The following is a 17,087-nucleotide window of genomic DNA, read 5'->3' on the forward strand; positions in this document are numbered from 1 at the left end:
AGAATGTGACTGGGATTTTTTGTTTTTGAGACAGGGTTTCTCTGTGTAGCCTTGGCTGTCCTGCACTCGCTTTGTGGACCAGGCTGGCCTCTGCCTCCCAAGTGCTGGGACTAAAGGCGTGCGCCAACACCGCCCAGGTGTGACTGGATTTATTCTGTGTGAGAAGACTCTCTTGGTTACTTCTCAGCTGCAAAAAGTTGGCTCTCCCACAGCAGGCTGGGATGACAGAACATGCCTGCTGAGCTAAAAGTGGGTTCTGTGACCCTTTTACCTGTTATAGGACTTTGCCACCATCACCACTATGTCTGTCCCTACCAGAGCAGCTTCAGAGTGAAAGGAAATCGCAACTTTGAGCCTTTCTCTTCAAATGGGCCTTTATCTCCTGTCCACTATTGTCAGAAAGGATCTGAGTTAAAATGTGAATGTATATCCAGGCGTGGTGGCGCACGCCTTTAATCCCAGCACTCGGGAGGCAGAGGCAGGCGGATCGCTGTGAGTTCGAGGCCAGCCTGGTCTACAAAGTGAGTCCAGGATAGCCAAGGCTACACAGAGAAACCCTGTCTCGAAAAAACAAAAAAATTGTAGGTGTTTGCCAGGCATAGGTGACATGTTTTTAATCCCAGTATTTGGGGGGCAGAGGCAGGTGGATTTGTGAGTTTTCAGGTAACCTGATCTACAGAGTATAACACTCAGGGCTGCATAGAGAAACCCTGTCTCATAAAAACAACCAAAAGACAGAAAGAAAAAAGAATTATAGGTACTGGGGATGTACCTTAGGGACAGCACTTACCTAGTATATGTGAGAGCCTGGGTTTATGCCTTGGCACTGGCAAACAAAACCAGCAACATCGGTAAGATGCTACCGACGAGTGAAACCTTGCCCAATACCGATTTAGGAAAATGCAGTGTCAAGCCCCACACTGTAACTCAGGACTTTTAGAGCTTTTAAATGGCTGGTGATTGGTGTTCATTATCATCATCCAAGAACATTTCTCCTTGAGATAGGGCTCTAGTTCCTTCAGCAAACCTCACTTATGCCTACTCAAGCAGCAGGGAAGGGCTTTCCTTAGGTGGCCTCCTTTGTAAGCCCTCAAGGCCGGAAAACCCACCAATCTCAGACGGGGATCCACAGAAAACTACCAATCAATGAGCAAGAAAACCCACCAGTCCCTGAGCTACACCCCTAAGAAATCCTATATACAGGCTGTCTGCTAAATTCCCTGCTGTCCTCTGCTGGGAGCAGGGGCAGCCAACCCTGGATTCATCCCTCCACACCTTGGACACTCCCAATAAATCTCTTTTATTATGAGATGTGCTGCCTAGTTTGACTCTCTCATAGGAAGAAGCCAAGAAGCAACGAAAAGAAAAAGCGGAGCAGGGGCCTAGAGATGGTTCAGCTAGCGGGTAAGAGCACTGTCTGCTCTTCTAGGAGTCCTGAGTTGAATTCCCAGCAACCACATGGTGGCTCACAACCATCTATAATGGGATCTGATGCTCTCCTCTGGCCTGCAGGTGTACATGCAGATAGGGAACTCATACATAAAATCTTTAGGCTAGGTGTGGTAGTGCATGCCTTTAATCCCAGCACTCTGGAGGCAGGTGGATCTCTGTGAGTCCAAGGCCATCCTGGTCTACAAAGTAAGGCCAGAATAGCCAAGATAACACAGAGAAACCCTGTCTCGAAAAACCAAAGGTGGGGGTAGGGGCTGAAGAGATGGCTCAGTGGTTAAGAGCACTGCCTGCTCTTCCAAAGCACCCAGCCACGTGCCCCATGTTATTTGTCATCTTAGTCTCACCTTGGCTGCATCTGCTCCATCTGTCTGTTCTCATGGTCCCTGGTGACCTCATGCCCCGCCCCCATTCCCTACCTGAGACCTCCTGACAGGTCTATCAGCTATCAGTTGTTCAAAATCTTTATTAATCAATAAGAGATGACGGACAACATTTTTTACACAACATTGAGACAAGAGATTGTTTGACAGTGCCCATGTCCAGACTGCAACCAGATCTCTGGGAACAGAAATCAGCACCTGAATACACAGTGCACAAGACCATCCCCCAATATCTCCTTTTAATCCAATGAAAGCACTTTCTCTTACAATAATAAACTATATACAATAAGAACAATTATGAAAACTGTCATGTAAAATTTACACTCACAGTGTTGTTCATTTGTTCACAGATAGGGTTTCTCTGTGTACCCTTGGCTGTCCTGGACTTGCTTTGTAGACCAGGCTAGCCTTGAACTCACAAAGATCCACCTGCCACTGCCTTCCTGAGTGTTGGGATTATAGGTGTGTATCACCTGGCATGCTTTTTTTCCTTTAAGGATTTGTTATTTATACAGTATTCGGGCTATATGTGTGCCTGCAGACCAAAACAGGGCACCATATCTCATTATAGATGGTTATGAGCCACCATGTGGCTGCTGGGAATTGAAATCAGGACCTTTGGAAGAATAACCAGTGCTCTTTACCTCTGAGCCAACTATCCAGCACCCTCTCCCCCTTTTTTTGAGACAGGGTTTCTCTGTGTAACACTGGCTGTCCTAAACTTGCTTTGTAAAGCAAGCTGGCCTCAAACTCAGAGATCTTCCTGCCTCTGCCTCCCCAGTGCAGGGATTAAAGGCGTGCGCCACCACACCTAGTGTATTTGGCAATCTTAGACAAAGTATTCCATTACCTATCCTATCTTGGTGACCTCAGAGTTTTTTTTTTTATCATAACTTGTACTTATCAACTATGTTTTTCTTTCTAAGAAAGTGCTGAGATTAAAGGTGTGTGCCTCCATGCCCAGCAAAATTATCCCTGTAGCCTTTTTTTGTTTGTTTTGTTTTTGTCTTTTGAGACAGGGTCTCTCTGCGTAGCCTTGGATGTCCTGGACTCACTTTGTAGACCAGGCTGGCCTTGAACTCACAGCAAGCCACCTGCCTCTGCCTCCCAAGTGCTGGGATTAAAGGCGTGCGCCACCACGCCCGGCCCCCTTTTGGAGTCTTGACAGTTAAAATTTCAAAAGAGAAACTAAGAGGTAGGGACCCCCCCAACCCCAGTAAGATTCTGAACAGACACAATTGCTCATGGATGTGTATTTTAATAAAAATAATTCTGCCAAAATACAACAGGAATTTTTTCATCTCAAGTACAATTTAATAGGATGTTTGTGTTAGAATTCTGTCAACCCTCTCACACCACAAGTTTCATGCTAATGCCGAGTATCAGCTTGCAGGGACAAAGGCAGAACCAGTGTGCACAGTGAGGAGGATGCCTGCTTCCGTTGTAGTCAATAATGGAGGGAACCTATGCAAAGAGGTGGGCGCTGCGACAGCCAGAAGCCACCATCTGGCCACAGGTCCAAACGCCTGCGAATTGGTGGTGAAGTAGGGCTCTGCTGTCCAGCTGCCAAATGACATGCATACCTGAGTTGTGAGCAACCAAAGGAACGTTCAGCCCCAACAGCTCTGCCTCATCTTTGTGCTTAAGGGCTGGGAAGGTACTGGGGAGCCAGGCGGCTGGCCCTTACTTCTCTAGTTTGTGATGCCCTTGTTCTGCCAGTCTGCACCCAGCCACAGACCCACAGAGGAAGGGGCGGGGGAGGGATGACTCTGAGTGGTCGGCCAACTTGGCCCTTGCTCTGCAAAGAGCTACCATTTGGTGCCACAAAGGGAAGGAGAGTACGGAATGCTGCTCCCTCAAGGCTGGACGACCCAACCCAGCCTGCTCCTGCACAGAAGGGTCAGGTCCAGCCCTTTACTAAGGTGCTTCCAAGAACTATTCCCCACTCCAGGTTCCTGGAAACGGGCTAGTAAGATTGGGGGTGCATGTGGGGCTCCTCTGGCAATGGGAGTGGACCAGCAACTGGCTCCAGCAGCTTGATTTTGGCCCTCCCCACAGCTTGTGGGACAAAGTCTTATGTCCCCAAAGTGAGCTGTCCAACTAGGACAGAGAGCCCCTCTGGAGAGGAACAGAGTAAACAACTTGGACTCAGCTGAAACAGTGAGATAAGGCACAGAAAATGGGGAGGTGGCCGTGGGTACTGAGTGCGAGCCAGGTAGACACACAACCCCACGCAGCACACGCAGTCCCGAGCCCTCCAAGGCCCTCTCAGCCGCTCCATAACCCAAGTCTCAGCACCCATCCCCACCCTTGTCACACTCCTAAAGGTACCAGCTGCTCAGGCACTGCGAAACGCATGCCAGGCTAACCCTTCACAACGCTCATCTGCCATTTTGCTTTAGGTCTAGACAGGACTCTCTCACTCACAGGGACAGTTAGTTAGTCTTGGCTTGCCACTGTTTGCTGTGTGGCTTTGGCCAAGACTCTCCTGGGCCTGTTTAACTTTACAAGGAGAGGACTAGTAGAGATGTTTTCTAAATTCCACTGCTCTGCAGATGCCTCTGGTTACTTCCACATGCGAGGCCACCTCATATTTCCAGCCTGAGTCTGGAGCTTGGGTGTTCCAGCCTTGGACAGGCTGAATTTCTTTTACACAAGACAAGACCTCTTAACGAGCTGCTAACTAGGGCCCTGACAGGAACCAAGAAAACATAATTGCCTGTAGGATCAGCCCCTAAAGCAAAATTTTGGAAGATCTCAGTCAGGGTCCGAGGCCCTCACTGACAGATGGTCTAACTTTGTTCTGTCCCACCGTGGACCTCGTGAGGCCTGGTGGGCTCTACCACTGATTTCTGTGTCAACCAATACAACACCAGCTCACCCAGCCCAGATGCAGATAGAGACTGGATGGCTACCTGTGGCTTCTGCCACCATGGACCCTGATCTTTGCAGAGGCTGCCTGGGCTTTTCACCCACCCTGTGAAGTAGGTAAGATCCTGGCCCTTTCAGGTCTCCTCTGCATAGACCCTCCTCTTCCTTGGCAAACAGCCCCTCCACAGATGGCCCACCCTTATCCTGGCAGCATCTCAGCCCTGTGATAATGGGGTATTTTGTTGTTGTTGTTGTCCCACCAGCTGTGAGGGTCCATGTGAAACAGCTGGTGGGACATTTATAAGGCCCATGGAGTCTTCTCTTCCTAAGAGTTGCTGGGGCCAAGCTGTAGGGAAATCGGGACCAGGAAGTCAAGGGTTCCATCCACTCTGGGACCAGTGGTCCAAGAATCAGGCCCCACGAGGTACCTACTTCTCCATATCAGAAAACATCAATCCCATCAGAGTTGGGCAGTAATGGTGAAGACCCAGGCAGGAAGAAAGCAGTTCTGTCCTTAAGAGCCTCTGTCCTGGGAATGGAGTCTTCCTCTTGGCAGCCTGGCATACAGCAGCTCTTGGATTGAAGGCAGGTAGTTCCCAGGCAATCAACTGAGAGTAATGAATTATTTGGCCATCTTAACAAGGGAAGGCAGGGTATTGAGATGGGAGAGAGGGGAGAGGCAGGCAGTGAGAGGCAGGGGAGAGTGGTAGACAGTGTGCTGGCTACGGACCCTGTGTTCCCTTGCTTTGCTTTGTGCCCCTGGGCCACCTCACTTCCCTGAATCCCTGAACCTGCAGCTCTCTTTTTTGTCTACGTATATGGGGCCTAGTGACCCACACCTCTTGGGATGCTGCAAAGCAGCTTAGCTTGACCTTGCCCACCAAGCATCCTCCCCAAACCCATTTTGATTTCCTGGGCAGCAGCTGGACCTGTGGCTCAACAAAAGGGGAGCCTAAAATAAACATATCACTTGACTGAAGTGACAAGAGATGATTCTTTTTTAATGAGTTGGACTCAAATAAAAACACATGGTGTCTGGACAGCCTCACCCAAGAGGTGCTGGACCACTAGTGCTACGATAAATACTGTGTCTTCTTTTTTTTAATATATATATTTATATATATATAATCTCATTTGTTTGTTTGTTTTTTTACTTATGAAAATAATAAGCTATCATCAACCTGGATAGGCTTCATTACTAAATTAGCAGAAACCAGCTCAGCACAAACTCTCCCGAGATAAACACTGGTGGCTCAGTCAGGAGGGAAAAAAATGTTAAAAAATCCAACCTCTCCTCAAAACAAAATCTCCTTTAAAGGAGAAGCCACTACATGAGTAACCAGCCAATACTGTGTCACAGGCCACTGCACATGGAAGGGAGAGGAAGAAGGAGGAGAGGACAGGGAAAGGAGGGAGGCAGGGGCAGGGAGGGAGGGTGGACCTGCCGGCCAGGTAGGAGGAGTGGACTCTGCCCGTGGCTTCCAGGTCTCTGTACCAGGTGCCTATGGAGGGCAGGGTTGTTCCAGCCCTAGGGCTGAAGGAGGGCTAGACAGAGCCAGCCAAGAAGGTCAGCTAGTGCAAGTAGTCATCGACTCTGGCAAAGGAGCAAGATCCCAGGCCTGCTCGGGCCATGAGCCGTAGACACTCGGATGCCTGGCCCAGGGCGAGCATCAGAGGAGGCTGCTTTGGCAGGTTCTGAGACTCTGTGGAAAAGATTACAAGGTATGGTCAATGCCTAGTCAAGGACCTGGGCACAAGGGCAAAATTCCCTGGAGGCAGAAGGTGGAATTAAGGGTAAGGACAGAACTCTTGGAGGAGTGTTCAATGTTTGAGTGCCCCAGGCACCAGCCCATGACCCTGCGTTCATGATAGGAACCTGAGTACCTGGCCTGGCCCATGCCCATAAACTAGCAGCCAGTGAACTCGGCTGGCTAGAGGGAGTAGTCCTGAAAACCCAATTGGCCTATACCAGTCTTGATGCCATGTCTAGGAAGAGGGAAGGTGGCCACCCTCACACTCATGGGTTAGCTTTTGCTTTCATTAGACACACTCACCTAAAATGGCGCTGTTGAGAGCAGCACACACAGGCTCCCTCTGGATGGGATCAAGCTGATGGCCAACTGGACAGTTCCAGGGATCTGAGTATGCGAGTAGGCTAAAGGCATCCTAAGGGACAGAGTACTCGTGAGAGGAATGTAGCACATTATACATAGTCCCAGAGCGTCAGGAGGACAGAACACTGCATGGGGCCCAGGGAGAGCTCAATATACCTCAACTATAGAGTCAAGCAAGGCTATCCCCTCTTTAGATCCTACAGTGGGTGGGGTACACCGTAAACGCCCCACATTCCACTGCAGACACAACTAGAGCCCATTCTGGCCTATTACTACTACCCTTCCGTGCTCCCAGAGCCCCGGTATCAAATGGGGAACTACTCTGTGTGAGGACCTGGCTTATCCTATACCTGCAGCATCTCCGTGTGGGCCAAATTCTTGCCGTACTCGCGGCCCAGCTGCTCACTCAATGCCTGCAACTCTCGGCCAAACAGGATGATCCTTTCTGTGGCAGCCTGGTTGCCCCCGCAGAGCTGCCTCCGTGGATGCCCATCGTCTGCACCCAGAGGCCAGCAGAAAACACATTAGAGGGTGAAGAGGGAAGGACAGAAGGACCCCATGACGCCACAGCTTCTGAGAGGCAGGCAAGGGCTGGGGACGCAGGCCAAGCAGCCTAAGTCTACCTGGCACACAGACCAGACGCGGGAAAGTCCTAGAACCTCCCTCTTCCCACCCTGCACAGAGGCACGGTGTTAATGAGGTCCACATTCTTGAACCCCCTTTTAGCCTTGAAGGGACTCTGGTCTTGGCAGCAGGCATGGACCTTCCTACACATTGGAATCCACCTTAAGGATGCATCCAGGAATGCCCAAGAAAGAGGAGGACTTAGTCCAGCTCAAGTTTCTCAAGCTGCCAGAGCTGCCATCATAGCCCCACTTAGGAGAAAGTAGGTATTAGGGCTGAGTCATACTAAAGAGCAGTGCTGCCCTCTCAGGGAACACAGGGGCTGAGTCATGCTAAGGAGCAGTGCTTACCCATGCTAGACTCATCTGTCTGCAGGTCTTCATGCTTGTAGGCACCATTGACAATCCGTGTGGAGATGCTTTCCAACACACCGTTGGGATAATGTTCTGCCTCCATCTCCATTTCACTGTCACTGTGGAGAAAAGTTGAAACACAAGGAGTTGGGCCTCCATGCCGGTTTTGTTGACGACTGCTTCAGGTAGACTGAAGGAGTTTACCTGAGGGACCATAAGAGGTCCTATAATGGCATCCAACTGAAGGAGTGCCAGGAACATGAAAGGACAGGCCAAGCTTCCTTAGGCTCCAAAACTTAGTTATCTCCAGGTGCCTGTTACACAAGTCCCATTCTTGTCCCAAAGCTGCCCCTGTGACTCTGTTCTCACTGGCTCTCCTCTTGGCTGACATATGTATCCCCCTCACCCCTTCCAACTGAACTGATTGATGTCTCTGTAGCCTTGGCTGAACCTAAACCAAGGCCAGCTTTTAGGCAGGCCTAGGGCCTGTTGAAAGCCATCTGGAGCTACGACCTACAGACCAGGTCACCTGGTTGTCTATAAGCCTGATTCCAAAAAAACTCCCTTACAGTAGACCCCAGATGTTGTACTAGGCCAAGCCTCCTGAGAGGAGTCCCTGTGTAGGCCACCACGTTCTGGCAGGGTCAGCACCTCCAAACAAAGCCAGAGCCAAGAAAAATTGACAGCTGCATCTTGAGTAGGAACAAAAGCCAGAACTAGTGTTTGGCCTGACCTTTCAACAGGTTGTAATCCAGGCACAGACCTACAACAAAGGTGAGGGTAGAGGGGTAGAGGGCAGAAGGCAGCACTTAAAAGAAGTGGTTGGTCCAGCAGGCACAGAACAGAAGAGTGGCGAGAGCGGAGCAAGACAGGCACCTGGTCTCCTGGTTACTGGTACTGCTGTGGGGCTGGGACTTGGTGGAGTCTGTTGAGTTGGACTCGGAGTAATTGATGGAGGACGGGGAAGAGGAGGACGAGGAGGACGAGGACGAGGAAGAGGAGCTGGGTGCGGGGTATTTACTGTGGTTCTGTTTGTTCTTGGTGGATGCGACGCCATTGCTGCAGCTGGGGCTGTCTGCTCCTAGAAGCCAGGCAGGTCAGAGAAGGGAGGTCAGAAGTTGGGCCCCAGGGATTGTCAGAGTGGTCTCTCCCTTTCTCTTCTACCCAATCCAGTACAAGGAAAGGTATGTGGGATAGCCATTCTACACACCAGCTCTTCCCAGAGAACTCTGGGAAATGGCTAACCTGTGTTGTGTATATGGGAACTACTGGGGCCATGTCGGGGGCTGAGGCTGGGGGAGCCAGGATAGCTGTCCTGGGACTTGGGGCTTCGGGAGCTCAAGCTTCGGACCTCACTGTCCGTGCCATTCACCATCTCCACAAACTGTCGACACCTGTGAGGAGGGAAGAGCACACTGATGCCCCTGGCCTGGCCCAGGCTGTGGGCTCCCATTGCAAGCTGAAGGCCAGGTTCGGGAACCGTGAACCTGACTTACTTGAGCATGAAAAGCAGGTTGGGGTTGTGCTCCAGCAGCCCAGGGTAGAAGCGCTGGGTTGTTTCGATGGCTTCGCCCACGCGGCCTTCCAGCACCAGCTTCTGGATTTCTATGGAGAAGGGCACAGCTGTGAGGAAGGGCTGAGACTGCCCCATCTCCCTGGCCACAAGCCTAGAACATGGCCAGACTGAAGGCATGGGCCAGCCAGCAATCAGAAGGCTGGCTCTTAGCACCCTGCTGGTTGGAGAAGCTCACAGAAAAGGCTACGAGAATCTGGTTTCCCAGCACCACAGCAGAGGCTGCTTTTGGTCAGGAGTCATGGAGCCCTCAAGAAGAACTCATAGCCCAGAGGTAGGAGGGGCAAGGAAGCGAGGCAGCTAGTGAGGGGGTCCTGGCTGTGAGACCATGACCTTGGGACAGCCTGAGGATGCCTCTTCAGCTAGACTGCTCTCTCTTCAGGCCTCACAGGGGTGTGTATTGGCTTGGGCTAGGGCTCACATCTTGACAATCTGTAAATGCTGTAGTGTGCTCCATACTAGGAGAAGAGGTAGAGTACCTCACACTGGCATCTCTGAGGATGGCACCTCTCTGGCCATCAGCATCTTGCTACTGCCTTCTCACTCTTGCCCTAGGGCCTGGTGCATCTTGCTGTGACTTCTGGGTCTGAGGCTCTTTCATTTGTAGATCCCAAGTCTAGGGTAGGATACCTTTCCATCTATCTGGCTGAACACAGCTTCTCTAGGAGACACAGACACATACACAGACACAGGTGATGGGCTCAGAGACAAAGGCAGGCGCTCACAGACAGTCACACATATATATCCACTCACCCACATTCTCCTCTCCTCCACTTATCTTATACTGTGTGGGTTCTGTTCTCTACCCCACCCCTCCTTCCATTAAAGGGTTCCAAACACACAGAACACTGGGAGAGCTGCATTTGGCCAAGAAAGAATAGGTTATATGTGAAGGGTAGGGCAGAGGGCAGGGAGCAGGCAGAGAGCATGGCCACAGTCACAGAGCCTTGGCTCCATCTGTCTGAGTACCCAGTCCTCTCTCTGCCTGAGAACAAGCAGAACCATTAAACTTGAATAAGTGATGGGAAAGGCAGGATAGCGGTGTAGCAAGATGCGAAAACTCCTTTTGAATGGCCATAAATAGCAGATCAATTAGAAACCAGGATTCAGGGAACAGGGAGAGGAAGCAAGCATGAAGGGACAGGATTCTGCCATGCCAGGACCAGGCCTACACCTTATTTTCAAAGTGTGGAGGGAGGCTGCTCTGAGACCTTCTGAGGCTGCCGGCTTCCCGGGTGGCAATTTTATCTTGAATGAAGGACAGGAGCAGGGACTAGAGCCAGCAAGTTGGTCTCCAGGATGGTACAATTAGACTGGACGCTTGACAGGCTAACCAGGAACGAGCTACAGATCCAAGGGCAGGTGAGAAGGCATGGAGAGAGAAAAATTAACCTTACTTTGTCTGTTCTTTATGGATGCCTGTTCTTCCTGAATCGGGGTTTCAGTCATTCGGGCAAAAGCTGTGGCTGTGGCACAATACCCATGATGCACCAGGTAAGATGAGACCATGCTAGAAAAAAAGAAGAGCTTAAGGTAACAGTCAAGAACCACATTTCTCATGGAGCACTGGAGGGAGACAGACTGCATACATACCCAGGAGGTCTTGCCTAAACATACCTCAGAGGTTAATCTCAAAGGGGTGAAGAAAATAAAAACTCCCCTCAGGGCTCATGCTGTCAGTAGGAGAGGGGCTGGTCACATCTGTGCTCACAGGGGCAGAGGGGTGGCTACAGTTCTCTGGGATATGTTGCCCTCAAGTTCACCGAAATGGATGTCTTTTGGTAGTCTGCAGCAAGTCCAGATCTGGTCAGTGAGTTTACCCAGGGCTGCCTAAAACGGCACCCTCGTCAGGCAATGTGGCAAGTGCCAGAATACAGAGGATGCCTGGCATGTCTACCCTTGACAAAACTACTAAATGTAAGCAAATGGTGAGGAAGGTAGGGTGGCACCTTGGGCTGCCTGTACTAGACAGCCGTACCTGTCCCCAGGGAGCCTGCTAAGTGGTGGCACTAGCTCTAGAACTGTGGTTCTCGACCTGTGGATTGCGACCCCTTGATGATCATGTCAGATATCTTGCAGATCAGATATTTATACCATAATTCATAACAGTAGCAAAATTTCAGTTTGAAGTAGCATCAAAATAATTTTAAGATTGGGAGTTGGGCTGGAGAGATGGGCCAGAGCTTAAGGACACTGACTGTTCCTTCAGAGGTCCTGAGTTCAATTCCCAGCAACTACACGATGGCTCACAACCATCTATAATGAGATCTGATGCCCTCTTCTGGCAGAGCACTGTATACATAAAAATAAGTAAATAAATCTTTTTTAAAAAAACTTAGGAGTCATCACAACATGAGGACTGTATTAAAGGGTCACAGCATTAGGAAGGTTGAGAACCACAGCTCTAGAGGAATAAGAGGACTATGGACCAATTTAACTCCATAATATACCATGTATCAGGACCAAAAATTCAGACAACAGGCTGACTTTGATGGGAAGAGACAGGCACAGCATGGCTGATAGGAGTACAGTCTTTGTGGAAGGGCACAATGTACAACAATTTGTTTTGTTTTGTTGTTTTTCTGTTTTCCAATACAGGTTTCTCTGTATAGCCCTGGCTGCCCTGGACTCTCTTTGTAGATCAGGCTGGCGTCGAACTCAGAGATCTAACTGGCTCTGCCTCCCAAGTGCTAGGTTTAAAGGTGTGTGCCACCACCGCCTGGCTATCTTCTTATGTTTTAAGGGATGAGATAGTACAAACAAAATGTTTGGCATGAACTGAAAACAAATATAACTTCTTATTATAGAATTACATATTATAGAAGATATTCTTTTAAAAAATATTATACTTTTTTCTCTTACTTTGATATCAGTTTTTCAATAACGTTTTACTTTTGGATAAAAAATATACTCTTGGAAGTAATTGTTAACTATGATTATCATAAACAGAAGAGCAATGTATTTTGAAGGGAAAAAAAAAAAAACCATGGCTCAAATGAGCCATCAGATGCCTCTAAAATATACTTTCTTGGGGCTGGAGAGATGGCTCAGTGGTTTAAGAGCACTGGCTGCTATTATAGAGGGTTTGGTTCCCAGCCCTCATATGGTGGTTCATAGCCACTTGTAACTCCATTTCCATGGGATCTGATGCCCTCTTCTGGTCTCCACAAGTACCAGGCACACACATATATATATATATATATATATATATATATATATACAAACCTGTAGGCCAAACACTAATACATAGAAAATAAGAACAAATCTCTAAAAGAAAATAAACATAAAATACAGTTTCTTTGACTTAAGAATACTGCTTTAGAGGGCCATCAGACAGGGTTTAAAGTGCTGGGATTAAAGGCATGCACCACCATGCCTGGCAAGCATTTATTACTTATTTATTATTTTATATAGTGTTTGCCTTCATGTATGCAGATGTCCTATGCGTATGCCTGATGCCTGAAGTGTCAAATCCTGTGGAACTGGAGCTACAGATGGTTGTAAGCTGTCATGTGGACTCTGGGAACCAAACCTGGCTGCCACCAAGAGCAGCAAGTGCTCCTAACCTCAGGGCCATATCTCTAGCCCCAGAAAGTAACTTCAGACATGTAAATTTCTTTATTACGAAAGAGTTAACTATATCAGCAAAAGAAACAGGGGCTGGGGATTCAGGTCAGCAGTGCTGTGGTTGCCTAGCATGTATGAAGGTCTGGATCCTATTGCTGTCACAGAAAAGGGAAGGGAGGAGGGGGAGGGGAGGGAGGATGATAATATTGGAGTCTCACCAGGGCAAGCCAGCCAGGCATGAAACTTGTGACAAGCTATCTCCAACATAACCTAGCCATTTCCAACATTTATACGATAATGCTACATGAAATAACACAACACAAATTATGTGCAGGTCTTTGCAAATGTTGCACAGGACACATACAGGCACATGGATACACACATATAAGCAAAAACCACCCATGTGTTGAGCCCAAATGCTGAAAGTAACTCCACCTCTTGTCCCCTTCAACCACAAAACATACTGTGGGGGATGGCATTGCTCTGTTCCTCAGGGAAGCAGAGGAGGTCAAGCGGTTCTTCCCTACCAGGGTCTGGCTCTCTGTGCTTCAGCCCTTCCCTAAGGCTGCCTTAGTATCAATCATTCAAGAAAGGAAGGTTAAATACTGAGGATGTCACACAATGGTAGTTCTTTCCAGTAGAGTGAATGGAAGCCAGGCACGGCGGCGCACGCCTTTGATCCCAGCACTGGGGAGGCAGAGGCAGGCAGATCTCTGTGAATGGAGGAGAAAGGGTAAGGGTGGGGTGAAGGGCGGGGAGGAGAGACTGACTCAGCCAGGGTGAGATCCCATTGTATACTGCATCTCTACTCCTGGCCCCCACTGCCTTCGCAGAACAATGCCAAGCTGGCCCCCTCTCCTGGGAGCCAAGCTAACACCCACCTCCTAACAGGGGTGATTAATGGTCACTGCTTCACCCAAGGATGAGGTTGGCTTGTGAAATAAAGACCCAAACTTGGCCCCCTGTTGGGGGTCTCAGCATGGTTGGCTTCCAAGACAATTTAGAGATTAATTAGCCAAGGACCTACTAGGCTGATCCTAGGGAAGACTCTTGCCCTAATGCACTCTGACATGGACACAGGGATACTTAGCTGGATACTGACCCTGTCAAGTGACCTCAAGCCAAAGCTTGGCAATGTGGATTAAAAAAAATATATTTATTTTATGTATATGAGTGCTTTGTTTTCATGCACAACAAAAGAAGGATTCAGAATCCATTACAGATGGTTAAGGGCTACCATGTGGGTGCTGGGAATTAACTCAGGACCTCTAAAAGAGCAGCCAGTGCTCTTAACAGCTAAGCCATCTCTCCAGCCCTGCAATGTGGGGTTTTGTTTGTTTGCTTGCTTTGTCTTGTTTTTTTGAGACAGGGTTTCTCTGTGTAACAGCCCTGGCTACCCTGGACTCACTATGTAAACCAGGCTGGCCTCAAACTCACAGTGATCCACCTGCCTCAACCTCCAGAGTGCTGGGATTAAAGGCGTGTACCACCACCGCCCGGCTGCAATATGGATTCTTTCCTTTTCTTTTCTTTTTTATTTTTTTTTTTTTTTTTTTTTTTTTTGAGAGACAGGGTTTCTCTGTGTAGCCTTGGCCATCCTGGACTCATTTTGTAGACCAGGCTGGCCTCGAACTCACAGCGGACGCCTGCCTCTGCTCCCGGGGATTAAAGGCGTGCGCCACCACGCCCGGCTTCTTTCCTTTTCTTTTCTTTTTTATTTTTGGTTTTTCGAGACAGGGTTTCTCTGTGTAGCCTTGGCTGACTCCCTTTGTAGACCAAGCTGGCCTCAAACTCACAGCAATCCACCTGCCTCTGCCTCCCAAGTGCTGGGATTAAAGGCGTGTGCCACCACAGCTGGCCTGCAATTGTCCACAAAAGAATAAACTATAGTGGTTCCAGAACTTCTACAGAACAGCCTCATGAAGGAACACAGCTGTGCTGATGATTCTTTTTTAATTTATAACTTTGTTGTTGTTGTTGGCACATGTCTTTAATCCCAGCACTCGGGAGGGAGAGGCAGGCGAATTGCTGTGAGTTCGAGGCCAGCCTGGTCTACAAAGGGAGTCTAGGGTAGCCCAGGCTACACAGAAAAACCTTGCCTCAAAAAAAAAAAAAAAAAAAAAAAAAAAAAAAGAATAAAGATGCAGTCTTTCTACATAACCCTGATTGTCCTGGAACTCACACTATATAGACCAGGCTAGCCTTACACTCACTGAGATCTGCCTGCTTCTCCCTCCCATGTGCTGGGACTAAAGGCATGTGCCACCATGCCCAGCCTGTGCTGGTGATCTTACACACAGAAGCCGCCTGTGAGCTTGCTGAGGAGAAGGTTTTTTTTTTAATTGTTGTTGTTATTATTATTATTAATTTATTAATTTATTTATTTTTGGTTTTTCGAGTCAGGGTTTCTCTGTATGGCCCTGGCTGTCCTCGAACTCACAGTGATCCCCCTGCCTTTGCCTCCCGAGTGCCGGGGTTAAAGGCGTGGGCCACCACCACCTGGCTATTGCTATTATTTTTAATTATATGTCGGTGTATGCAGACCATGCGTAGGTTAATGCAAATGAGAGCAGGTGCCTCTAGTGGCTAGAGATGGAGTTACAAGTGGAGGGAGATGTCCACTGGTGAGAGGGAAACTGAGTCTTCTACCATATTTCCCAGAAGCAGGCCCCACTACTGGAACTGTCAGCACTCTGCAGGACTGCATTGGTCTACAGCTCCATGATGCCAGTGCGAGGGGGTAACACTCACTTCTGCAGCACCGCCTGCCACTCGCCAAGCCGGGCACTGATGGGGAAGCCGTGGACAGTGCCCTGGACTTTGGCACGCCACTCCCGCATATAGTCCTCAATGTCGAACAGGAAGGGCTGCTGCCCAAAGTTGGCATCCACAATCTCCCCTGGTGTCTGCAGGCCTACGGTAGGGTAGAGGTTGGCCTGAGGAGAAGAATGAATGTCAGTCAGGCCCCTGAGGGCAGCAGGGGTGCCTCTCCTCACTTCCATGGCTCCTGCCAGCCAATAATAGGGCTGGAAGAGAGCTGCCTCCTTAGTGGAAAACTATACCCAAAAGCTTGAGGGGAGAAGAAAAAGAAAAGCAAGCATGGCTCTACATGGAAAGTCTTCTGCCCTGCATCAAAGGCCACAGTGTCCCCAAGGCCTGGGGGCCCCTTATAGAAAGCAGCCAGGGTACAGTGGCAGGCAGAGCTGTACACCCCCTACATATGTAGTAATGAAAATGTGCTACATGGCAGCTTATGACTTCTAGAAAGTGATGCAGGGCCAAAGATCCCTCAGCTACCAAAAAGAGGTACATTAGGGGATGGGATGATACAGGAGAGGAGGAAGAACAGGCAGAGACTGGGTGAGTTGCTACTGGACCTGGTGATGGAGAGAGAGAGGCTGCTCCTCTAACTGTCAGAGGCTTACTCAGCAGAGGCCTCCTGGTCAGTGATGCATGGAGCTCTCTGCTTTAACTATCCACCTCCCAAAGCCAGCTTTAGTGAGGCCACACCCTCAGTGCCTCCTGCAGCTCTTATTGCCAATGCCCAAAGCTTCACCCACCTCCTCCCTGTACCACTAGACACCATTTCCTAGGGACCCTTAGCCACTCTTTTTTTTTAAAGATAGGGTGCCATGTAGCCCAGCTGGCCTCAAACTCACTATGTAGTTGAAGATGACCTTGAACTGACCCTGCTGCCTCCACCTCCCAAGAGGTAGGCTTACAGGTGTGCACCACCACCTCTGGCTCTCTTGTACCCTCTTCACCCTCCACTCTTCAGGCAATGGGTCATTCACAAGTAACACACGTGGTTTTGGCACATGGGACTCAGCCCACCAGACTGCTTCCTTCCTTTTTCTCCCATCTTCCACATCACAGGCAAAGACCACAGGGATATTTCCCAGTCTTTCCAGCACTTGACGGCACGCTGCCCACACTCACGTCTGTTCACTTCATGTCATGTCTCCATACCTAGATGCTTCCCCAGCCAGAGTCAGAATTCTTCTGAGCCTGCTCCCTTTGCCTAGGACAACAGCCCCTTTCTAGGGCCTCCAGGTAGGAAGGAAGGAGTCTGATACATAGACAGGAAGTTCAAACATGACTGTGGGTACTGCAATCAAGATTCAGAGGCCCCTCAGATCACAAATACACTTCC

General features: G+C 49.3%; 1 protein-coding gene across 1 annotated transcript in view; it reads right to left on the reverse strand.

Annotated features, from left to right (window-relative positions):
- Window positions 1-4,872: 4,872 nt before the first annotated feature.
- Window positions 4,873-17,087, reverse strand: part of Ranbp10 (RAN binding protein 10) — a 62,195-nt gene continuing 49,980 nt past the window's right edge. Inside the window, exons 6-14 of the mRNA XM_051169249.1 lie at window positions 15,686-15,870; window positions 10,765-10,877; window positions 9,291-9,399; window positions 9,040-9,188; window positions 8,671-8,875; window positions 7,792-7,913; window positions 7,168-7,313; window positions 6,758-6,869; window positions 4,873-6,406 (exon numbers count right to left, since the gene is read on the reverse strand). Of these exons, the coding sequence (XP_051025206.1) occupies window positions 6,276-6,406; window positions 6,758-6,869; window positions 7,168-7,313; window positions 7,792-7,913; window positions 8,671-8,875; window positions 9,040-9,188; window positions 9,291-9,399; window positions 10,765-10,877; window positions 15,686-15,870 (1,272 nt within the window). The 3' untranslated portion in view covers window positions 4,873-6,275. The remainder of the gene's footprint in view (window positions 6,407-6,757; window positions 6,870-7,167; window positions 7,314-7,791; window positions 7,914-8,670; window positions 8,876-9,039; window positions 9,189-9,290; window positions 9,400-10,764; window positions 10,878-15,685; window positions 15,871-17,087) is intronic.

Source organism: Acomys russatus, chromosome 26 (genome assembly GCF_903995435.1).
Source record: "Acomys russatus chromosome 26, mAcoRus1.1, whole genome shotgun sequence".
Taxonomy (NCBI): Eukaryota; Metazoa; Chordata; class Mammalia; order Rodentia; family Muridae; genus Acomys; species Acomys russatus.